The sequence below is a fragment of the Rhynchophorus ferrugineus genome, unplaced genomic scaffold, assembly GCF_030347505.1.
Source record: "Rhynchophorus ferrugineus isolate W39M unplaced genomic scaffold, kcgeb_rfMv2 rfM2, whole genome shotgun sequence".
Classification (NCBI taxonomy): Eukaryota; Metazoa; Arthropoda; class Insecta; order Coleoptera; family Curculionidae; genus Rhynchophorus; species Rhynchophorus ferrugineus.
The window spans coordinates 81,888,358-81,910,284 of NW_027472581.1; the positions used below are offsets into that span (position 1 = coordinate 81,888,358).

The 21,927-nt window shown below is 33.7% G+C and overlaps 5 protein-coding genes and 1 long non-coding RNA gene across 18 annotated transcripts in view; 3 read left to right on the plus strand and 3 right to left on the minus strand.

The window, feature by feature from the left end:
• LOC143191452 (uncharacterized) overlaps positions 1 to 3,830 on the plus strand; it is a 28,245-nt gene extending 24,415 nt beyond the window's left edge. For all 3 annotated transcript variants that reach the window (XM_076396527.1, XM_076396525.1, XM_076396526.1), the window contains exons 2-7: positions 944 to 1,045; positions 1,115 to 1,283; positions 1,350 to 1,473; positions 2,999 to 3,206; positions 3,266 to 3,410; positions 3,571 to 3,830. In XM_076396527.1, coding sequence (XP_076252642.1) covers positions 944 to 1,045; positions 1,115 to 1,283; positions 1,350 to 1,473; positions 2,999 to 3,206; positions 3,266 to 3,410; positions 3,571 to 3,748 — 926 coding nt within the window. In that variant the 3' untranslated portion in view covers positions 3,749 to 3,830. The remainder of the gene's footprint in view (positions 1 to 943; positions 1,046 to 1,114; positions 1,284 to 1,349; positions 1,474 to 2,998; positions 3,207 to 3,265; positions 3,411 to 3,570) is intronic.
• Positions 3,831 to 4,325: 495 nt separating this feature from the next.
• LOC143191453 (uncharacterized) lies at positions 4,326 to 9,214 on the plus strand. 3 transcript variants are annotated; one of them, XM_076396530.1, is made up of 5 exons: positions 4,344 to 4,537; positions 4,587 to 6,032; positions 8,123 to 8,329; positions 8,480 to 8,731; positions 8,834 to 9,214. In XM_076396530.1, the coding sequence occupies exons 2-5, from the start codon at positions 4,816 to 4,818 to the stop codon at positions 8,925 to 8,927; spliced, it is 1,770 nt and encodes a 589-aa protein (XP_076252645.1). In that variant the 5' UTR covers positions 4,344 to 4,537; positions 4,587 to 4,815; the 3' UTR covers positions 8,928 to 9,214. The 3 variants fall into 3 exon arrangements, 2 of the variants coding, with proteins under 2 accessions (XP_076252644.1, XP_076252645.1); XM_076396529.1 differs by having other exon boundaries at positions 4,329 to 6,032; XR_013004509.1 differs by lacking the exon at positions 8,834 to 9,214 and having other exon boundaries at positions 4,326 to 6,032; positions 8,123 to 8,413; positions 8,480 to 8,610.
• Positions 9,215 to 10,104: 890 nt separating this feature from the next.
• Pcmt (Protein-L-isoaspartate (D-aspartate) O-methyltransferase) lies at positions 10,105 to 11,770 on the minus strand. Of its 6 annotated transcripts, none has more exons than XM_076396544.1 (5): positions 11,725 to 11,770; positions 11,266 to 11,327; positions 10,953 to 11,208; positions 10,690 to 10,900; positions 10,105 to 10,621 (listed from the first exon to the last, which is right to left on the minus strand). In XM_076396544.1, the coding sequence occupies exons 2-5, from the start codon at positions 11,318 to 11,320 to the stop codon at positions 10,460 to 10,462; spliced, it is 684 nt and encodes a 227-aa protein (XP_076252659.1). In that variant the 5' UTR covers positions 11,321 to 11,327; positions 11,725 to 11,770; the 3' UTR covers positions 10,105 to 10,459. The 6 variants fall into 6 exon arrangements, with proteins under 6 accessions (XP_076252659.1, XP_076252660.1, XP_076252657.1 ...); XM_076396545.1 differs by having other exon boundaries at positions 11,266 to 11,324; positions 11,725 to 11,756; XM_076396542.1 differs by lacking the exon at positions 11,725 to 11,770 and adding an exon at positions 11,447 to 11,610.
• Positions 11,771 to 12,316: 546 nt separating this feature from the next.
• Positions 12,317 to 13,944, minus strand: TBCC (Tubulin-binding cofactor C). Its single transcript, XM_076396539.1, has 2 exons — positions 13,828 to 13,944; positions 12,317 to 13,648 (listed from the first exon to the last, which is right to left on the minus strand). The coding sequence occupies exon 2, from the start codon at positions 13,419 to 13,421 to the stop codon at positions 12,414 to 12,416; it is 1,008 nt and encodes a 335-aa protein (XP_076252654.1). The 5' UTR covers positions 13,422 to 13,648; positions 13,828 to 13,944; the 3' UTR covers positions 12,317 to 12,413.
• Positions 13,945 to 14,171: 227 nt separating this feature from the next.
• On the minus strand, positions 14,172 to 14,476 carry LOC143191460 (uncharacterized). Its single transcript, XR_013004510.1, has 2 exons — positions 14,311 to 14,476; positions 14,172 to 14,248 (listed from the first exon to the last, which is right to left on the minus strand). It is a non-coding gene; the product is annotated as an uncharacterized LOC143191460 (long non-coding RNA).
• An 81-nt stretch (positions 14,477 to 14,557) lies between these two features.
• LOC143191456 (mitochondrial amidoxime reducing component 2) lies at positions 14,558 to 21,427 on the plus strand. 4 transcript variants are annotated; one of them, XM_076396534.1, is made up of 8 exons: positions 14,558 to 14,626; positions 14,855 to 14,967; positions 15,543 to 15,814; positions 18,940 to 19,131; positions 19,237 to 19,426; positions 20,796 to 21,007; positions 21,062 to 21,136; positions 21,190 to 21,427. In XM_076396534.1, the coding sequence occupies exons 3-8, from the start codon at positions 15,561 to 15,563 to the stop codon at positions 21,302 to 21,304; spliced, it is 1,038 nt and encodes a 345-aa protein (XP_076252649.1). In that variant the 5' UTR covers positions 14,558 to 14,626; positions 14,855 to 14,967; positions 15,543 to 15,560; the 3' UTR covers positions 21,305 to 21,427. The 4 variants fall into 4 exon arrangements, with proteins under 4 accessions (XP_076252649.1, XP_076252651.1, XP_076252648.1 ...); XM_076396536.1 differs by lacking the exon at positions 14,558 to 14,626 and having other exon boundaries at positions 14,838 to 14,967; positions 18,952 to 19,131; XM_076396533.1 differs by lacking the exon at positions 14,558 to 14,626 and having other exon boundaries at positions 14,858 to 14,998.
• Positions 21,428 to 21,927: the final 500 nt, after the last annotated feature.

Below are 21,927 nucleotides of genomic sequence, written 5' to 3' on the forward strand. Positions count from 1 at the left end.
CTCTTGTTTTGCTAATTAGGCCCTGTGATTTCTCGATATTGATATTTTTACCTATTGCTCCATTCAAAAAGGCATTTCGAACGTCAATTTGCTTTATGTATCAGTGCTCGATAAGGGAAAGCATTTCAAACACAGAAAAACTATTAATTTACTCTAAAAACGATTGCGACTAGTGGAAATGCGATGCGAAAACGACACTGACACAGTCGCCAGTGTAGTACTAGTAGTATAATGTTTCGCTTTTGAGCAAGAAATTACATTAACTTTAATTAGATTGCTCTCCTTTTACTTTTTTTGAACAGCTTCCCAACCCTGACTGCAACGCCCTCTATTAGTTATTCTTCTGTCCTACATATACCATATATGCTCTTTTGGACACACGAAATTAAACAGCAAGTACCTAATAATACACAATTAAAACTTATTTTGGGTATTTAAATGTTGAAATATGAGAAATAGGTCATTGGTACTACTTTTTTCACTATTATTCAAAATTCAAATTAATCAAGTATGTACATTTTGAAGATTTCACGATAAATGGCTGTTATAATGCCCCATCAGTGTCCTTATCATCTCAGCAATCATTTAACTCACAAAATAAGCGTCACTATTTAGTTTAAATTAACTACTTAGAACAAAAGACAAAGGAACGACTTTTCTCAACTTTTATTTATTCTATTCGATAAAAACAAATATTTACCTGACATAAACTAACGAAATTATTAGATAATGGTGTTCCATAAAAATTAAATTACACAAAGGCCAAATATAGCTGATGTAACACTCCCCCGCATACTATTAACCTTTAACTTAAACACAATGCTCTCTTATCGTCAAAATCTTTGCCGTTTGCAGTAAAGTAACTCTTAGTTTAACAAAGATAAGGACTTTTTTCGAAACGATATTATAAAACGATAACATTAACTATTTCTTAACTACTTAGTGTTCGACATGCCCGAAAAGTTGAAACATTTGAAGGATCTCTCCACACAGGAACAGAAAGAATTCATGGACTCGTTTGATACCGTTTTATGCGATATCGATGGTAATTGACGTTTTTTTTTATAATCATTGCAATCACTAGTTAATCTAGTATTACTAATACTATTCGCAGGTGTTATTTGGTCCGGTAAAGCTCCTATTGAACACACATCGGCAGGTATAAAAGCGTTACGACGGCAAGGGAAACGAGTTTATTTCGTTACCAACAATACCACCGTACCTCTCCCGTTGATCTTGGATCGACTAGCCGAATTCGAAATAAAAAAAGACGAAATATTAAGGTGAAGGAAAATTGACATACAAAATAGCCCTAAATCGCGTCCAATAATCCAATAATTTATTTTTAGGCCCGACCTAGCACTAATATGGTACTTAAAAAGCATCAACTTCGACAAGGAAATATATGTCGTAGGCTTCAAGTCGCTAAAAGAAACTTTACAACAAGCGGGATTCAGAGTGCACGATGATAATGTAAGTAAACTTAGATTTGGAACGCGCAATTCACTATTAATATCACTACATAGCACTAGCTCGAAATAAAAAATACATGCTAAAATAAACAAGTTTACTATTACAATAAGTTTTTAAAACACCTAAAGGCTGACGACTTTATTTATAACAAATTTAATAGAATTCCTAATATAGCTGACAAACCTTATCTGGCAATTTCTTTTAATTCAATTTATATAAAAATATTCAATATAAACAAATTCAAAATTTATATGGACATTGAGATACCCTAAGCAACATTGACATTTATCAATTCATTTGAAATTCTGAAAATATAAGGGGCCATCTATTGTACGTAGTTGCTAATCGGTATCAAGCCTTCTGGATAGATGGCACCACCACATTACAAACGGTATTGTTCTTATAATAAACAATAGAAACATTAAGTATAATAAACCATACTTACTCAATTACCATATTCAATCGAAATAAGCAACACTCACGAAAAGAGTAGTTATTAAATTTCTATATTCATTTCAGACTTTTTTCAATATTTTTATGGTTGCCTATAACCGAAACACAAATATCAACATTTTATCTGAATATTATGATTCTAATAATTCTATTATATTCTATAATAATTCTATGTGCCTTTCACAAAGGTAAAAAATATTATGAAAAATATCCAAATAGTACCACAATTACAAAACACACGTCGATCATTCGTTTGAAAGCTATCGTGATTTTTCCACAATACATAAATGTTTACGAAAACCCAAATTAGGTAATCGGTTCCATTTCAACATTCTTAGGAAATAAAACAATACATTTGTGACAGCAGGAATTTGACTCCAACATTTAATGTCAATGTCAAGCGCTATTCTGGTGTCAATGTCAAAATAAGGCGCCAGTTTTCATTACACTTCATCAGGCAACCTACAGTCTATCTAATAAAACATCCAACGCACGTCATCAAAATTTATGACGTCAAGGCTTCGCAATATTACGGCATCAAATTTAACTTCTAGTTAACAACGTCTGTCGGTTTATAAATTCTAATTATTATCACTAATGTTTTGAAGAATTTTGTAGAGATTTGACAACAAGATCGACCAGTACAAACACAAATTGAATTTATAAACCAATTCGGTTACATATTCCGACGCATCAGACACTTCTGTTGCTTTTTAACCAATAAATATGAGAAGGAAATATCCGCTTCCAGTTTTAAAACAATAAAAAATAAGTTTTTGACATGAGTAACTATGAACAACTATTTTTTTCTACACAAATTTGTTATTATTCTCTACCTCTTACTTCGCTGTAGATCGATTTGCCTTTGGTCACAAAAGAAACATAATCAAAAAAGGTTATCGCTTCTTCATTTAAGTCACTTTGATTTCACGTTGAGTCACATTTTCCAAAACTATTATATAGAGTATATATGCCTTCTAGAGCATATGGAGGATCTATTTGTTGGATCTAAGATCATTATCAATTCATGTATACATTACTAAGAAATTCTTAATGAAATATTTTTTATCAGGATGATCACGTTGAAGAAATTCCACATACTATCTATAAGTCCATCAACAATATCAATCCTAATGTAGGAGCAGTCATAATGGATGTAGATGTAAACATAACATTCATAAAAATGCAGAAATGTGTAGAGTACCTTAAGAAAAACGACGCCATTTTTCTCGTGGGCGGTTGGGATCCAGTATTACCATTCAATACCACTAAGCTAATCGGTAAGTAAAAAAAAATTAAACAAAAATAAAGAAAAGACCATTGAAAAATCTGATTTTAGGGCCAAAATACTTTATTCAAGCTGTCGAAGATTTATCTAACAAAAAACCCACTATTTTATCCAAACCGTCAGATGAATATCATTCAGTACTAAGTAATATATTTAAAAACGTTGTTCCTAATAGAACCCTATTCATCGGAGACTCGTAAGTATAATTTAATATTCAAAAAAACGAGGACTATTAAGGTGGAATAGTTTAGGCAACCACAAATTCAAAAAAAAGGATATTTGACATCAGCCTATTGCAAATTTCTAAATATCTAGAATGATTGTTGATACTATTATTAATCAATAAAAATTTTCAGAATTTTAACAGACATGGCTTTCGCTGCAAAAAAGGGTTTCAAAAAACTTTTGCCTTTGACCGGATGCACTACAAAAGAAGAATTAACCAATTGGGCATTCGAAGAAGAACTGAAACCTGATTATTACACCAATAGCGTTTCTGATTTAGAAGAAATTATTAAAAACCTCACATTATAAATTGCTGTAGATATTTATATAATTATAATTATTTATTTTATTGTTATGGTTGATATTTAATTAATAAAAACAGTTCAATATACCTGTTTAATTTAAAGAACCAAATACCAGAAAATTGATATATAGTTTTGTATACTGTTTTGTCAAATCAGTTTAAAATGTATCAAATATTATATTATATATATTAAGTATTCGAGCACTCAGTACTGGAACGACCAATAATACCAATAAATATTCAATTTTTAAATATGTTAAACATCTATTAAATAAATTATTATATTATCATGTTGTTAAAAATATTAAATAAATACACTTATTATTTTCTCTTACTTTTAATTTTTTACTTATAACGACAACCAGTTAAATCATGATGCAGCAACCAGAAATACATATAAATTGTCATTAAAAAAAATATTTTTAAATGAATAAATTAATAAAAAATTATACTATTGAAAGTAAATATATACCATATTCATATATAACTTTTTGATGAGTTATGATATTAAGGTTACTATTATACAAAAATATATTATTTTACTGGAACTGTTATGCTTGGTCATGAAAGCGGGACGAAGAATGACAGCATAATGACAACTGACACTAGAGTCAATCGATTTTCTTGATGAATGTGATTTTGCTGCGAATAAAAAAATTGTTGTAAAGGAGGCGCGATGCAACCTCCGGAAGGTAAAAGAATGGTCCACGACGAAGGACCTGAAGAGGGTGAAATCGTCTCAGACGATTTAGAGGATATATCCGATGATTCTACCTTTTTCACCCCGACAAATGGTAAGTCCCTTTCTCGTAGAGATCACTTACACGCTTTGTCTTTAAGCAGCATCACAGATCAAGATGAACTAACTATACCAATTGTGCGAAAACGACGTAAAAGCTCCAATAGGAGACATACGCGACATCGAAAGAGATGTAAACGTGATAGTGCGGCTTCGGATTCAAGCGACGACGATAACGGTCAAAATAGTATTTTAAAAAACCAACTGAAAGCCGCCATACGCGTTGATGCGGAAGAAGCGAATAAAAATAGCCTTCTTACACGTCTCCAACCCATGATACAGAGTCTGGCCTCAGATTCTGACCAGAATTCCATAAATCTGGTTAAAGAATCAAACTCAATGGTTGGTATATCCAGTGATTCTGATAACCCCCCTGCCATTGAGCCTTGTATATCTAGTAGCCCTTCAGCTATTGAGCCTAATAAAGATGATGACCATGACATTGAATTGAGACAATTACGAATAGAAGCACTACAAACAGCTATAAATAATAAATTTGGTAAGCGTAAAAATAAAAAGAAAGATGAGAACAAAGAGAACAGTGTTAATAATGGTGGAGTGGATGAGCCAGCGTGCCCACTAAAAACAGAAGTGTGTGTAGAAAAATTTTCATCAGCCAAGGGAAAGGATGTCAGTAAAGACCCAGTTTCCCCTGAAGAAGATGATGAGGATGTTTTGCGTGCTCTCCTCTTAGCCTCGATGTCAAAAAAAATAACCAAAACAAAAACTCAACCCATTCAAGTAAAAGTTCCACCAGAAAATACAGAAAACAAAGCTACACTAACCCAAGTTAGGTCTAGTAATGTGACTTTAAGTAATTTTAAAGTGAATAATGTACAAAAACCTGTGATCCCAATTGTGTCAACTGTGAAACCCCTCATCATTCATGTGGATTCAGACTCATCAGATACAGACTGTCAAGAAAATATTGTTAAAGCATTAAACAAGCCTCAAAATGGTGAAAAACAATCCAGCCAGATTGAGAACAGTGTAGACAAATTCCTGAAAGAACAGAGGGCTAAAGTTGAGCTCCAGGCGAAGGTTCAGACCAAACCAATAAAGACTAATGGTGCCATTCCAAAACAAACGCCGAAAACAACTTTAAACAAGTCGACGTTGGAGTGTTTGCCAGAAGAAAAACAAAAAGAGTACAGAAACCTGCTTCTTATGATCCGCAAGGCAGAATTAAAAAGGCCCAGACTCCGAAAAACTTCAGTCAGGGGAAATGAAGCTAACAAACCTATTGTAACTACAAGTAAAACTACATTCAACAAGTTATCGACCGTATCGACGATTGCTACCGCAAAATTGCGGCAAAACAAAGCTAAATTTCTTGCCAACAGGCCACTAGGTGGTGGAATTGTAGGAACGCAAAGTCTTCCAGGAAGAAACGAACCGGTAAAGTCACCCCCTAAACTCGACGATAAAACGAGCACGCCCTTGCTTCAGAAGACGCTGAAAGAAGTTCAATTCAGTTTACAGGACGGCAGGTACATTTACAGATTGCTTTCTTTTTTTTTTTTTTCTTTTTTTTTAATGCTTGCTCGATTTACTTTCATCGATTTACTTGAGCTTTTCTGATGGGAATGTATACATAGTTAAATGTGTCCCAAAGTACTCACTTAAATCGAGTTCTTCTAAAAAACGGTCTCTACTCATTGTCCCTTTATCATTGCTGTTTTGCTTATTATTTTGAATAGCAATCAGCGAAATTCGATGGGCAAGGCATAGGCGGTCTAATACCAAATGGGAACCAACCCTTATAACTGATTAATCTTGTTAGTTTTCTAAAATGTTATCGTTTTGAGACTGTTCAATAAGTTTTGTAGCACGATACTATTTTATAATTGGAAACATTTTATTATTCAATATAATTTCTCGAAACTTCACTATACTTATTCGTGTATTTTGATGTATAAATTCCATCTCTAACGTCTCAGGCGCTTTTTTGAGATTCGAAAAAAGCACCGAGCTTAGAGTTAGTTAAATTTGGCCCTATTGGTATTGGTTTGGTATACTTTGATTAGTTGATTTTTTGCGATTTTTGATCTGTGTCGGATAGTACGTTGTCTTTATAAAACATAGTTTCATTCTATTGTAAGATCTTGTGTATCAGGCCTTTCGTCCGAAAATTTTCAATCCAGCTAATTATCAAGCAACTCGATTCTAAATCAAAGTGGTAAATTATCCTTTAATCGTGTATCTTCATTCAAATTCATAATGATAAACCTAATTATCATCCATGGTATATGGATATTTATAATGTCTATTTTAATGTCGCATTCGGATGTTTTTTGGGTTATTAGGCAGTGTTAAGTTCTCATATTTATTATTAAACTACTTAAGTTAAAGTTAAGAATAACACTTATGCACTATACAAGTTCGTGTTGTATCGCTGCCACGTTGCTTTGATTTAGCAACCTTATTTCATGTTTCAAGGCGAAATCTTGGATCACATCATATCGTGCAGCTCTGCGTTGGTGACGTAGCAATAAGCATTGGTTATTAATCGTAAAACATTATTTTGGCTGCTTTGAATTACTAGTTTTATTGCACCTCATAAGTTCAAATTGGCTTTATGATTGACTGATAAATCAATCTCTTTGTAACTACCATCTCATCTTCCCATCATATCATCTTTCCCATCTCTAGTCCATTTGTAGATATCGTTGACTGCTACTTGTACTTTTTCTACAGCCTGAAGCAGATTTATATATCACTGTGTCGTAAGCAAATGTTCCAAGTACTGTTTCGTTTGTGATTAGACTAGATACGGGAGTGGCCCTAAAACACTACCCTGGAGATCTTCAGGCGAAATATATTTGAGCGTTGAGAATGCCTCTTTATGTGAGACTGTAAATTTTCATTCGAAAAGATATGATTCCGGCAGTTGACAAAAATTTCGTTGTATCATTTTGCTAATTTTCTATATTAATCCCAAATGCCATACCCGGTCAAGAGCTTGTGAGTCTTGTAAGACCAGGACTGTTGCAGAGCACTATTTCTTTTCTTCGAATGCCATTCCAACAACCGATGTTACTATGTGCACTTGGTTGATTGAATGATGAATAAATGATTTAATACGTTTTAACAGCAGTTTCTCAAATAATCTTAATATCACAGATAGCAGCGAAATAGGCCTGTATGGTCCGATTTGTCAGGTTTTTAAGCATAATTATTTGAACAACCTTAAAACATTCCGGAACATCCTTCAGTCTTAAACAGGCAAGTTTTGACAAATGCCAAGATCTATACATATTTTCAAGATTGACGAGTCTACTGATTTTTTAAAAGATTTTTAGAATAAAACAAAAGAAATCTTAATTTGGGATTTACGATTGATATTGCGATTAATATGTATAGTACATTTATTTTAAGCCGAGCAATGAATACTAACCCTTTGAAATTCAAACACATCCAAAAAAATATATCTACGAATCTTTCATCGAGCACAATACTTATTGAACATTCTATTCCATACAACCGCGTTGATTTCCGATTCCTATAAATTTCCGAGAAATCTTAGACCGTCTGATGGCCATTTCCAAATTGACGATGTTAAAAGTGCCCATCAAAAAAGATTGCAGGTTGAGGAGAAATACAAGCTGCTACGGCCGCTAATTAAAAAAATACACGATCTGACCAAAGAGCAGAAACGGTCCAACCAAGAAATAAAGAATATTCTGGAGCAACTGACCAAAGCAAGGCGTCTTCAGCAAGAAGGACAGAAGAACCTGACAAATTGCATCAAGGAGCTGGTGGCCAAGAAACAACGGATCGATCGCGGGTAAGCCGAACCACAGCGTTTATGGAAACTGAACGCGTCTTTCGTTGACAGCGCGATCTGTCAACCTCAAGTGATGCAAAGAGTGTAAAACTATTTTAAACGGTAACGGTTAGGCTATTCTATCTTATGTTAGGGATATATATGTTGTAGCGTTGTACAAAGAGTGACCTCCACGCCGATCAAAGGCCCCATAACAAAGAAAGTGGCACCAGCTCGTGCTTCCAGTAGTGCCGTTAGTATAACACCCGCTGTAAATGTTGCTTGCAACATTCAACCCATAAAAAGTGAATTGAGACCGCAACCTAAAGCCATCCCCTCAGAAAAGCAAGAAACACAGCCCACCGCCAAGGAAACAACCCAGTCCAGTTCCCGATACGTATCTCCATTGGATTCACAAAGCAAGTAAGTTGGTTTTCCTGAACGACTCACAGGTATGCGATTAGAAGGCAATTAAAGATGAAACGATAATATGATCGCCCAAAACAACACCTCTACGTTTTTTAGACCGCAAAATTTAGATCCCTACACCGAGATGTGCCCCTACGAAGTGAATGGTACCTGTAAAGACACAGATTGTACGTATAATCATCTAAGATGAAACCAATAACCCAGTGATCTCCAGTGCGCGTACGTAAACTTTTTTGTTTCCATCGTTTCTCTCCTGTTGTTTTTATTTTCTTTTTTTATGTATTTGTTACTTGGGGAGACATTGTATAGGATTATTTTGTCAAGTACAAAATGGTTGTTTTACGCCGCCTAACTATAACATAAATTAATACAAAGCAACCAAAGAACTTTACTACCTGCAGTAATTTATTTCCTGCGCAAGTATTTCGTGTGTACATATAAATATATATTTTTATAAATAAAAGATTTTTTAAAACATATCGTCTTTCTCTTATTATTTAATTATCCCAGTAATCAATGTGTCATGGATCATTAAAAATTATTTTTTCGACATTCATTACTTTCATTGCTTAATTTGAAGAAATTTGTTACTGAAATCTGTGAAGTTTAAAAACTTGTAATGCTGTTCGGCCATGTTCCCAATTGTAGTATTTGGACTAAGGAATGGTCTGGACGATCAAAAAACAATAATACTGGACAAAGACCTACCTCCAACTCTCAATCAACTGTTTCCAGACGTTTACATATCCAAGATCCAAAAAGAGGGAAAATGGCTACCCAACGACTTGGCTGAAGATGCTGTTTCAAACCTTTTCTGCAAAGCGTTTTTTCATGGCTTACTAAACAAAAAACTATAACTTACAATACCGATAAAATGAAAAGTCAATTTTAAACCACCTCGTACGAACTTCCAAATTTAATATAAGGTGGTCTACCAAATTGTGATTAATATAAAAAATCATTTTTCGTGTGAAATTGTATTGCTCCTGCAGATTTACTATGTTTGATTATCTAGAGTTCTAATAATCAATCAATTTTTTGTCGCATATGACAATTTTATCTTGCTGTTCAGTCCTGATGCTTACTATTACCAAATATCGCATTATAATTTTAAGACGCATTGTTTTATTTTATGCCGTTTCAAATGCAGTTGTATGCAGAATAACGTTGTTCTACGTTATTGTAATAGAAAATTTAATCTTCTCAAGATGTTGGATATTCAACATCTCAGTCGTAGTCATGTTATTGTTATCAAAGATTAAGTTTGTAGAACTTTACTTCTACAATATCAAATTTAAGAAATGTTGATTACTGTTTCATGAACTCTACATTCTACACACTATGCCAGAACAATAAAACCATATAAATAATAATCAATATTTTTATTAAGCAATAAATTATTTAACAATTCATTTAAAAAAGAAGCTAATATCATTCCAGTGCCTTTTAATCATCTTGATTGGCTGTGATCAAAATAAAAAGAATGTATGTATTTTCTAACCTAAAATAATATGTTGATAGTTCTAAAGTAGCATATTATATGAGTATAGTTCTCAATGAAAAGACAAAGAATAAATCCTGTTACTTGAATTGCAATGTGATATAATACTAAATTTCTGTCCTTTTTTCCCTTCTATCCCTCATTCATGGATGAAGGTAGTTGAAACACAGCATGAATGTGGAAATTATTAGAAATCCATAGAGAAGCCAACTACCTATTTGTCAATAAGATCTTGGCCATTGGCTGTCTTTATCTGTTAGTGGTACATACACTACACCCATTAGAACACGACGACTAACGGAACCATCAGATAATTTGTCTATTTGCTCTAGTTGTTGGTCCCCTCCTGCTGGACCTACTGGTATGATTAGTCTGCCACCAACCTATGAAAGTTCACCTCTTGAGTGGTACAATAATAACACAAATGATACCATCAAACATGAATCCTTACCTTCAATTGATCCACCAGTGGTTGCGGTAGGGTTGAAGCTGCAGCACCCACATGTATGGCATCATAAGGACCTGATTCGCTATATCCCTGTCTGCCATCCCCAGTTACCAATAATACCTTCCCAGAATTCAACAGCTCCGGATTATCTCTCATGATATTTTGCCTAGCCATCTCAGTTAACTCTGGAATATGGTCTATACCAATGGCTTTGCTAGAAAGCTACATGTCCCTTTCTCAGTATCAAACTTGCCTGTGAAACTCACCCAGCAGGTCCCAATAAGCTAGCCATGCAGCTGGTTAGGTATCCACTACCTGACCCAACATCCAAAGCTCTAGTGCCATTGATGAGTTGATCTTTGAGTAGTTCCAAAGCATGTGCATGCATATGAGGGGCACTTATAGTAACACCATAGCCTATACTTTGTGGAGAATCCAGAAATGGATTATTTTTACAATAATTACTTCTGTCCACAGCCATCATAGCTTGCTCCACTTCATCAGACTTGATTATACCATTTGCTATATATAAAAAATGGAAGAAATATAATAATTATGGCAAATTTTAAGCGCCACTACCTCTAAGATTGCGAATCATCTCACTGTTACTCCTTCCGTGAGATCTCCAAGCCATGGCTCTGCTGAAATTGAAACTAGTTACTTTCCAAGCCATGCATTCGAAATAACTAAGAACAATTGCCAAAAAGTAAATATAAACACTTTTTTCTCCCAGCATGATGCAAGATATGAATAAACGAACCTGCTTAAATTTAATAGAACACTTGCACACAAAAATCGCAAAGAAATTATGATAGAACAAATCCGATTTTTAAAGGAAAATAAACTTAAATTTACTGAAAAATAAAAAACGTCAGAATTTGACTAGAATTTAAATAATCGACAATGAGGTTAGTTCTTCTTAACGGTGTAACAAGCTACAGTTATTCATTTTATTTAGATTTTCCTTCCCTATTAGTTGTTAGTAGTGGTTTATTTTAAATTATTTTTTATATTAATTAAGTATAATAGATTGTATACTTCCAGCAAAAACTCAAATATTAAAAGGCACTGTCTCTTGTGGGAGTGCTGGAATACATATCGATATTTCACGAAACATCGATATATTAGAAAGATATATCATCGATAGATCATTTGTTTTCATAATTGGTGATAATGGCTCAAGCAGATGCTCAGCTGGAATATGTTCAGAGTTGTTATTATCAAGATAAAGTAACAATCTATGGCAATTTTGGCCGACATATCAAATGAAATATGTCTATATCACCACTTATGAAAACAATTAGCAAAAGACCTATGGTTAAATCTCCTATTAGCGCAATTGCTCAGAATAGCTAGATTTTAATGTTTAAGTTACTAAAAGCTACTCTATTAATCTATTATTTTATTATAGGCTAGTTAAATAGAAATTACATACGATGTTTCAAAGTACTTGATCGATATATCGATAGAACTTTGGGGTATTGAAAACTTTTAATATCTTTTGTACAGGAACATTCTTAATGCGTTTGAATATCATAAACATTTTAAACTGACAGTCCGCTAAATAAAAAAATGAACTAAAAGTAGTAACTACTTTGTACCCACTGTTATATAAAATTATAGACGAGCATCAAAACAATATTTTTATTCAAAAAATGCTAAATTATATATACAAAGCACTTTATAAAAATTAATATGAAACCTAAAGAAAAAAAATAGCGGTGCCCTCAAGTCCACTCCCGAACGCGATATTCCTGATCCATCTCACGCCAATTGGGTGAGCGTTTTTCCATATTCAGCCAATTAAAATCGTCAATCGATCGCCAATTGTTGACCAACCTGTCCAGTCCGGATTCAGCAAAGTGTTCGTCGATATTTTCGTAGAGCCAGTTATATGGTGCTATCGATATCTCGGTGCAGTCTTCCATAATAGCTCGACTGGTTACATGTAGATAGATGTCGATGTTTCTGGATGAGTGCAGTCTCAATTGTTGACAGGCGATAACGAAGGTGCAGTTCTGGCAATTCTCAGCGAAGATTGAAGTCGAAATAGGTCCAGTAAAGATCTTGCAATCTGTTAAGTAATTCAGGTGTAAAGTACTGGGCATCCCTTTTAAATAAACGACGCAACTGGTGAGTTTTTCCAGCGATACATCTTTCTTGTAAATCTCCACGCCGCTCAAGCTCAACACCTCGTGTGTTCTTTTATAAAAACCACACTCTATCGTCGGACTCTTTTTCTCCAAATGATTCGAACCAGATGATATTCCTCCATTAGACAAGCGAACGCCATCCACCACATCTCGCTCTGTCTTCTCACTCTCCTTTCCTTTAGCTTTCTTCTTAAACCCAAATTTTTTCTTCGGCATTAGTTCGTTTTCCAAATCGCGAGCCCGGACACTCAATTCCTGTATGATATTTTGACATTTCTGAAGAAAATAGTTGCGCAAAAATAAATTCGAAGCCGCTACATACTTTTGCAGCAACAAGACCTCTTTGGAAATTGTGTTAAAGTGATCAGGCAAATCATTCTTGGGAATGCTTAAGGATTTCTTGATCAGGTTTTCAATAAAGTTCTGTTTCTCATTGAAGGTCCTTTCAAAGAACTCCAGCTGCTCATTCTCAGCCAAACCAGACCTCTTTGTTTCCTGCTTACGTTGCAAGTTTAGTTTCCGCTCAATTTCCCTTGACTTTAATATACTAATCTTGTCGACTCCTTCACTTATTAGTTCCATTTTTTGTGTTTTATTAAAAAATCTACTGATTTACTACAGGATACTAAATGACTAAATTGTAATTAAAAAATTATGTTTTTTATCTATCGTCTAATGGTGGCTTCAATTTCCTCCTTGGTTAGCAAATAAAACGGTTTCTCAGACTTAGCAGCTGCTTCTAAGGTATTTATAAATTTCTGTTTCTCTTTATAGATATTCCTGGGGTCCTTTTCTGCACCAGGCAGATCCTGAAATGAAAATAAATTATAATTAACTGAATAATTATTGATAGGATATATGAAAACTCTTAATATAAGAAAATTTTAATGAATACACAGCAAAGGTATACAGTATATAATAAACATGTATTATAATAAAAATCTTGTAAATATTGTTATAACTAATAAAAAATGTCTCCCATACATACCCTACTAATTTTCTTAATTTCTTCTGGTGTTTTTGTAAGTCCTAATAAACCATAACCTAAGCCTGTGAAAGCTGCTAGCCAAAATATTGATTTTGCTACCCTAGCCATTAAAACTGAAAAAAATAGATATGAGAAAAAACAATACAAACATATATAAACATACCTATTCTTTGGCATTCCAATAACGATAATCTATATGTCTTACTTGCGAATTTTTATCGATTATTTCACCTGCTTTATAGTATAGTTCCAACAAGGCCGGGTAATTATCTCTGAGATATTTTCTGGATTCTAAAAAAGAAAAGGAATGCTTACACAAGAATTAGCTAAAAATATACTGGAAATTTTCTTTTTTTGGTCGTTCATAAAACAAATGCCTGCTGGTGACATTGACATCCCACACATCTTGCACCTTTTTCGGCTAAAATTAAAACCATAATGGTAAAAAGACGTGACTCACCACGATCAGTGTTCACTTTATACCACACAAAATAAGATCCAAGAAATGAAACACCCTCTGCAGCAATTAAGAAAAAAGCACCGCGTTTTAACCACTTCCTTGTAGATGATTTTGAACTTTTAACTAGCATAGTGTGATTAAAACTTCCTTGCTAAAAACGTCCATAATCGATTGAAAGACATATGTGTTATGTCATCTCGGAAATGTCAAAACGGTTGTTTTTATCTCTCTCGCACGCAGACTAGAGATAGTTTCGATAGACAGAGATGAAATAATAAATAATATTATTAAAAAACAAAACATAAATGATTAAACTTGACCGGATAATTTTTAAATCAGGTCAGTAATTTACCAAAACATGTACACCATGAAGGTTACAGTCAATATTACGATATAGCATTGGATAATATTTATGAACCATAAAATTAACGTTTCAAATTTTCAAATGATAACCTACCGCAGGAATCGTGATCTATTGTGAACCAGACTTTAAATATATATTGTTTAACAAAATATTCTATCCTTGTCGTTATTAAAAGACACTAATAGGTTGATGCCGGTTTATAGCGGAGACAACAAATTCGTGTCGAAAAAAAAAACTTGATGCATGGGGTTCTGTAGACCAGAAGCGGTGCAACACGGATCATGTGCTCTAGAGTGATAGCGAAATAGAATCCCGGGTGCGTATAAAAGACGTTTTTATACTAAAGGGTAAGATATATTACTTAATAAAATAATATATTATTTAGTAGGCACTAAAGTTTAATAAATAACTGTACGCATAATGTAGAGAAATTATTTAAAGAAGTATGATAAGCGCATAAATGAAAATTAAAAACTAGTATATCAAGACATGCTTCATTTGTTTTTGGCCCATCAGTGCAGTTCTAAAGTTATTTCGCACCAATACTATCAAATAAAGTGCAAATTGGATTATTACATAAAAGGTGGATCTTAAATCTTGCATAAACACCATGGTATCGTAAACGCGTCATCGTATTTACAAAACTAAATCCTTTATGTAGATAAAAATGGTGTATGTCAATTTTTAAACATAAGAAAAAAGACAGGAGTTTTTTAATTATTCGGATATTTTATGATATGTGTTTAACATAGAGATTGGCGACAGTTCAGACAGACGCTAGTTTTAGTTTTAACGCTTCATATAAAACACGACATGTTATATATATTCTCTTTCTTTATTAAGGATTATATATTTAATACAATATTTGAGTATTTGCTTTTGATTTTGCAGGAACATACCTGATAAACGATGGGCCTCGGTCTGAAATTAACCGTGGTGTCCCTGGCGTCGGTGTTGGCGGCCCTAGGCGTGTACTTCTACCGGAATAAAAAGAAGGAAATATTGATAATCCCATGGCGATGGGAAGAAGTGGGTAAACTCACCAGGCTGAACCTTTATCCCCTAAAGAGCGGTCATCGCATCGAACTAAACCAAGCCGAGGCGACGGAATTCGGATTAAGGCAGACCAAGGAGGATGAAACGGTGTTCCAGTTGAGAGATAGGTGAAGTATCAAACATTTATTTAAAAGTATCCTTGTATGAGTGTATCTCGTTTTGTTTAATGGGTCAATATAAATAAATTAGGGCTACAGTTAATTAATTAATCCTATAAGTGCGATCAAAGAAGTCTTCAAACTAGACGTCAGTCTATAAAATATAGCCCTTCCAATAAAACAGTCAATGTACATCATCAACACCATCGAACGTAAAAACGATAAAATTCCTTTTAAACTCGGAACATTTTTCTTTCTCATTTTATTGACTAGCATTACTGTGGCTAAAAAGAGACCCAATGAGGTCTGATGCGTCCGAACATATAACCAAATCAGTCTATAAAATTCGATTTGTGTTGGTACTGGTCGACACCATTGTCATATGTCAATGTAAATATAATAAAACAACTCTAACCTACAAACTATTATGGGTGTTTACTTAACTGACGTTTCCTTCAATAAGTCCTTCAATAAATATGCATTAGATGTACTATAATGTTAAAATATATTTTATAACGTTATTTTTGTTTCATTATTTTATTTACATTAGTATTTTGTTGTCAGAGTCAAAATAAACGAAAACTTAAATTTGGTGCGGTAACGTTGCATTATACAATTTGATGACGTGTATTTTCTGTTTTAATGTAAGGACTATATAGTCTATAGTCTATCAAGATGTTTAATGTATTGCCTACCGCTATTTGTAAATTCGTTTTATAATCAGACAATATTTTCCTTCTCATTTTATTCTAATCAAAAAGAGACACAATGCTATCTGATTAGTTCGAACACGTAAACGAATGAGCCTGTCAAAGTCGTCCAGTTATCAGACGTATGCAAAATTCTTAAAAGCAATAGTGATAAGAGGTTACAACTCTAACCTATAAACTATTGCGGCTGCATAATTAACTGTAGTTTTTAGGTGTTAAAATAACGTATATTTGATAACATTTTTGTTCAATTATTTTATTTAGATTAGAATTTTGTTGTATGTTATATACAAACTGAACTAAAAGTCAGAATTGATGCGGTAGCATTGCGACGTTTTGACGTCTCAAATTTCGATGACGCATATATAACTAAACTTTCAATAAACTATATTTAATGTCGTGTTTTATTATTTTACTCTTATTATTATAGGACTCCAATAAAACAACCAATGTGCGTTATCAAAATGTATGACGTCAGAACGTCGCAATGTTGCCTCATCAAACTGGATTTTTGGTTTAAAACGTTTGTCCGTTCATAACCTCTAAATATTATCACTATATTTTGAAGAATTTTGTAGATATTTGGCAACAGGGTTGACCAGTATATTCCGACTCGTCAGACAGCATTGTGTCTCATTTTAACTACGGTAACATTTCACATATTTTTTTAAAACGAATTTTAAATTTTTACAAATACATTTGGCAGCGTATTCGACACAATCTATGACGTGAATTGGGTGTTTTATTAGAAGGACTATACATTTTAAGTCCATTAGATTGGCAAAAGCAACTTATTTGGTATTAATTGAAACGCATCAATTTTGAAAACCATGAGAATAAAACTCTCAACTAAAGAACTAAAGCTCTCAATTTTTCTTCTGTTTATTCATAGAAATACTTAGATTTTATTTCACCTGATGTACAAATAGCGACTGCTTATCCCCAGATATTTTCTGGGTTGGAGTAGGAAGTTCCTTTTCCTAACACTAACTTCTCAAAATTATTTTATTTGGCTTTAATACTTTTTATACTTTTTCACATATATTTATTTTTGTTTGTATATAAAATATAGGGTGGACCATCTATTGATCTATTTTTTATGTATTGTTTCGACGTTGTCAAAGTTACCGCATTTGACATTGACAGATATGAGTGGGTGTGTTCAAAAAAGATTTTTCAGTTGCCTAAACACACGTGTAATGAATAGGAAAATCTCAATCAAAGTAGCCTCCTTGATGGTGCGGGGAGTTCTTGTTGAGTTATTTTTAGCGACATTCATTGAAAAAAAAAATCGCACGAAACCATGTTGAGTGAGCAGGGAATCTGATGATCGACGTTAATATTATGTTTGACGAGGAAAGCTTGAATCAAAGGCGCAAAATGCCCAAAAATATAATCATGACAGAAATGACAAGTTTTCGTTTACTACAAATGGGGTTACTTGCGTCGCAATGAATCACGAAAGTTATAAATACATTCTGAAAATGCACTCTTCTGAAAAGAGTAAAATACGCCGAGTACTTTTTATTATTAAAGTATCCTTTTTACCAACGAGGGTTTATTTGTAACGGTTTAACGTGGGTCCCGAACCACAGTTCTCGACATTAAGCCTACCGACTGGCCAGCGATTAACTTAGAGACCATCCCAGAAGACATCCGGTCTTACCCAGCTTTGTTACTGGCGTGACTGGGATGGTTATTCCTTGTCGGATTTTCCACTGTTGCCTATAAAAACATTTAAAATTACAATCACAACCATAAAGTACGTTCATGCCCTAGCAGGATTCGAAGCCGCGAATCGCAAGAGTAGGAGGACCATCCTGTCGCGCTGACCACTGCGCCAACGAACCCGGCACGATTACTTTTGAATGTCTCCTCTACATCAACACCAAAGAAAGCCTCCAGGGTTTCACTTTTTGAATTTACCTTGTATGTGTTATATATAAGCAGATTTGGGCGTGAGGAAGTGTATGATTACAATATTACTCAACATTGAGTGCCTTATGGAGACAAGGTAACTGATTTTTTGTAGACTGTTAAATTATTTTGACTCAAATCAACATTAGTTCCCACAAAATGATGCAAAATAGCGCACCAGGCACGAATCAATTTATCTTTTATGCGCTTTCTGTTTTCAATCATTTTGGATTTTGGGTCACTGGTCAGAAATGTGTTAAAAACAGTACTTCTTGTTTGTAAGGAACATTAACATTCATTGAAATACTCGTGGAATAGAACCAGAATCAATGGGCAATGAGAAACCAGCTGCTTCTGCTGCTAAACAAGCTATTTAACTAGCACAATTTTCCACACCAGAAAATTCGTATTTCCTTGATTAAAAAATAATTACCAAAAAGAATTCAACAGATGATCCACCATGTAAATAAGAATTTGTACTAAATATATCACTAAGTAATCGGTCAGTGCGACTTTCAGGTGTCTGGTGGTCTACTCGGAGAGCGACAATGAGTTCCGTACCGCCAGGACGTACCCTAAGATGGTGCTGATCGATGTATCGGTTCATGACGACCAGTACCTGGCCGTGGACGCACCCACCATGCGGACGCTTTACGTAAAAATACCTGAAAGCGACGACAAATCCAAAACCCTTGTAAGGTACGTACGCGACAGTCATTTGTTCATTATTTTCATTTTAGCCCTTCCCTCCCGTCAGTTACGATAATTGATCATTTTTGTTACTACATAATGGTTTCTCCGTAGGTTGCATAAGGGGGAAGAGATCACTGCTATTGATTGTGGAGACGAGGCAGCCTCCTGGTTCTCCCGTTACATACTGGAGAAGGATGTAGGACTGAGATTAGGTTTTCATGATGCCAGTACTCGAAGAGACATCACCAAGACTCACAAGACCATCTTGGATTATTATGTGAACCTCACAAATTATTCAACGGTAATGATTAAGTTCTTGTTACTATTACGGTCATGACAAAGATATCAACATCAGATAATACTTTCAATACATTTTTGTCAGCCGTCTCAACAAAGAGTTTTCTAAAAATAATCAATTAACAAAATTATTCAACGCTCAAGAATTCATAATATCTATATATATATATATATATAATATTTATTTATTTTTAGAAACCATTATCAACTGATTAATTTAATTTGTTGCTGATAAGTTTTACTACACTTTTATTAATTACATGAAAAAATAATATGTATTTTTAACAATTGAATATAAAATCTCTAAAATACCTTCTAAAATAAATATTATATGCCAATTTACACTGGAAAATAAAATCTGCAATAGATTTTTAAAAATACAACTCATTCCAGTATGTGAAAGCGCTAGAAAAAAAATGGCTTGAATACTCATAATATTGGAAATTAATTTCTAAAGAGGTGTTATAGTAAAATTCATGGTAAACACTAATTGAATTTACCAGATAAACAAAAAAACCATTATGAAGAGCTAATTTGATATACATGAAAGAAACTGAGGATAACATTAGCACAATCCACCCAACTCCAAATACTGAGGATTAGGAAACAGAAGTAAAACATAAGAAGAAAAGAGAATAAAGTTTACATAGAACAAATAATACAAGAATAAAAGGAAAAATACTAGAATAGTATTTAAAAAACTTAAAAAAACATTTGTGCTTATACTTATCACAGACGTGGGACTTGTCTATATGTCGTGTGTCATGTAACACGTAGCAGACAAATTAACAAAACAAAGAAAATAAGCATTATACAATCTGCATCTAGGAGAATTACACAATAAATTATAAGAACAAACATTGAATCAGTTATTTGTACACTTTTTATTCAATATATACAAACCTATGTAAGTTGTGTCGCTTAATCTCTTTCTCCATTTTGATTATTGCATTGTGTGGCTTTTGGAGGTTACAAAGCCAATTTTGAAAAAAAAAAACGCGTGTTCTTTGTTACGCCCGGGACTTTTCAGCCCATGTGTTCTTTTGCTGCATTACTATTCAGAATTAATCTACTTGAATTCACTGCATTGCTGCAACCTCCAATACCAATGACATTTACAACATAATCCGTTATTTGTTAATATTTTGGTAATTTTTTTTTATTTATTATCAAGAGGAATATGTTTATTGTGCAAACCTGTCCAAAGAAAGCGTCAATATATGTAGACGTAATCAGAATTAAACACAATACATTAAATACAATGCCTAGTCTTAGCTTCTCTTTTCGCAAGCTCACACGTTAACATTTCAAACACTTTTAAATAGTTGCTGTAAACAGATAAAATTATAACGAATATTTCTGTTAATTGCCAGGGACTCTATTCCGATCTAACTGCTGTTCTTCTTCTGAGTCAAGCATCTATTCGCGATCTGAACCAGAGAATTGGAGGATCGTCCGTATCTGTCGACAATTTTCGACCAAATGTCGTGGTGGATGGTGCCCAGTTGGAAGCCTATGCGGAGGATAACTGGGAATGGATCAAAATCGGCGATGTAGTGTTGAGAAATGTCAAGGAATGTACTCGGTAAGGACCACTGGTACTCCAGCGCGGAACATTTTTTATTGATGGCTGTTTTAGTTGCATAATGACCACGGTTAATCCAGAGAACGCATCGAGGAGTTCAGATAGGGAACCGTTGAAAACCTTAGAGAAGTAAGTAATCCAATCTCAGTCTTTATTGCTTCTAAATATACTATATTTTCTAGGTATCGTATGAGCAATGGTCCGAGCAGCCTTCCGACCATGGGAATCAACTGTGAGGTCAGAAAGTCTGGCTTGATAAAAGTGGGGGATCCCGTTTATATTTCTAAAGCCGAGTGACGGTATGCAACGAAGTGGACAAGTAGTAAAAAGTACTTAACATGTATATAATTAATTATGTGGTTTAGACACTGCCGCTAACTTATTAGTTATTACGATATTAATATATTATTTGTTCTAATATTTTATGGATTTTTTTATATCTATTATATTTAATCTTCCTCCACGTAGTACTGAGCTTGCGACTTGAGTATAATACATCTAGGATTGAAGGAATCTGTATAACAGTATATTAGATTTAAAAAATATATATAAAAAATCACAGATCAACTCTTTCAATCAATTCATATGTTATATTTGGTCTATAAAATTTATAAATTTATTCCATAAATGGAATTCTAAGATTACTGGATCTTTTAGAGATCGGATGTTAATATTTTTATGTACTAATCTGATTGTTATATAGCAAATTTATTTTGAAAAGTCTCTGTTGAACATTCTTCTTCATCAAAGTCAAACTTAAATAGTTTTGTGGAGTACAGCTTGAATATTTTGATCCAGTTACTGTTTATGAATGATTTTAGTAACTTTTTATTTATTGTATTGGTTTATCTGGACCGGACCTAGTGTTTTTAAAATGGGCTGCGAACCACGGTCCTCGGCATTAAACCTACAGACTGGCG

Coding starts and splice junctions, on each gene's coding strand:
- Pcmt (XM_076396540.1), bottom strand. CDS start 11,422: ATGCTGGGAGAAAAAAGTGTTTATATTTACTTTTTGGCAATTGTTCTT. Junction 10,901..10,952: donor AGCTTATTGGGACCTGCTGG/GTGAGTTTCACA, acceptor GTAGCTTTCTAG/CAAAGCCATTGGTATAGACC. Junction 10,622..10,689: donor CACTGGTGGATCAATTGAAG/GTAAGGATTCAT, acceptor GAACTTTCATAG/GTTGGTGGCAGACTAATCAT.
- TBCC (XM_076396539.1), bottom strand. CDS start 13,421: ATGGAACTAATAAGTGAAGGAGTCGACAAGATTAGTATATTAAAGTCA.
- LOC143191453 (XM_076396529.1), top strand. CDS start 4,420: ATGCAACCTCCGGAAGGTAAAAGAATGGTCCACGACGAAGGACCTGAA. Junction 6,033..8,122: donor TTCAGTTTACAGGACGGCAG/GTACATTTACAG, acceptor CCATCAAAAAAG/ATTGCAGGTTGAGGAGAAAT. Junction 8,732..8,833: donor CCATTGGATTCACAAAGCAA/GTAAGTTGGTTT, acceptor TACGTTTTTTAG/ACCGCAAAATTTAGATCCCT.
- LOC143191456 (XM_076396534.1), top strand. CDS start 15,561: ATGGGCCTCGGTCTGAAATTAACCGTGGTGTCCCTGGCGTCGGTGTTG. Junction 19,427..20,795: donor ACCTCACAAATTATTCAACG/GTAATGATTAAG, acceptor GTTAATTGCCAG/GGACTCTATTCCGATCTAAC. Junction 21,137..21,189: donor CCGTTGAAAACCTTAGAGAA/GTAAGTAATCCA, acceptor TATATTTTCTAG/GTATCGTATGAGCAATGGTC.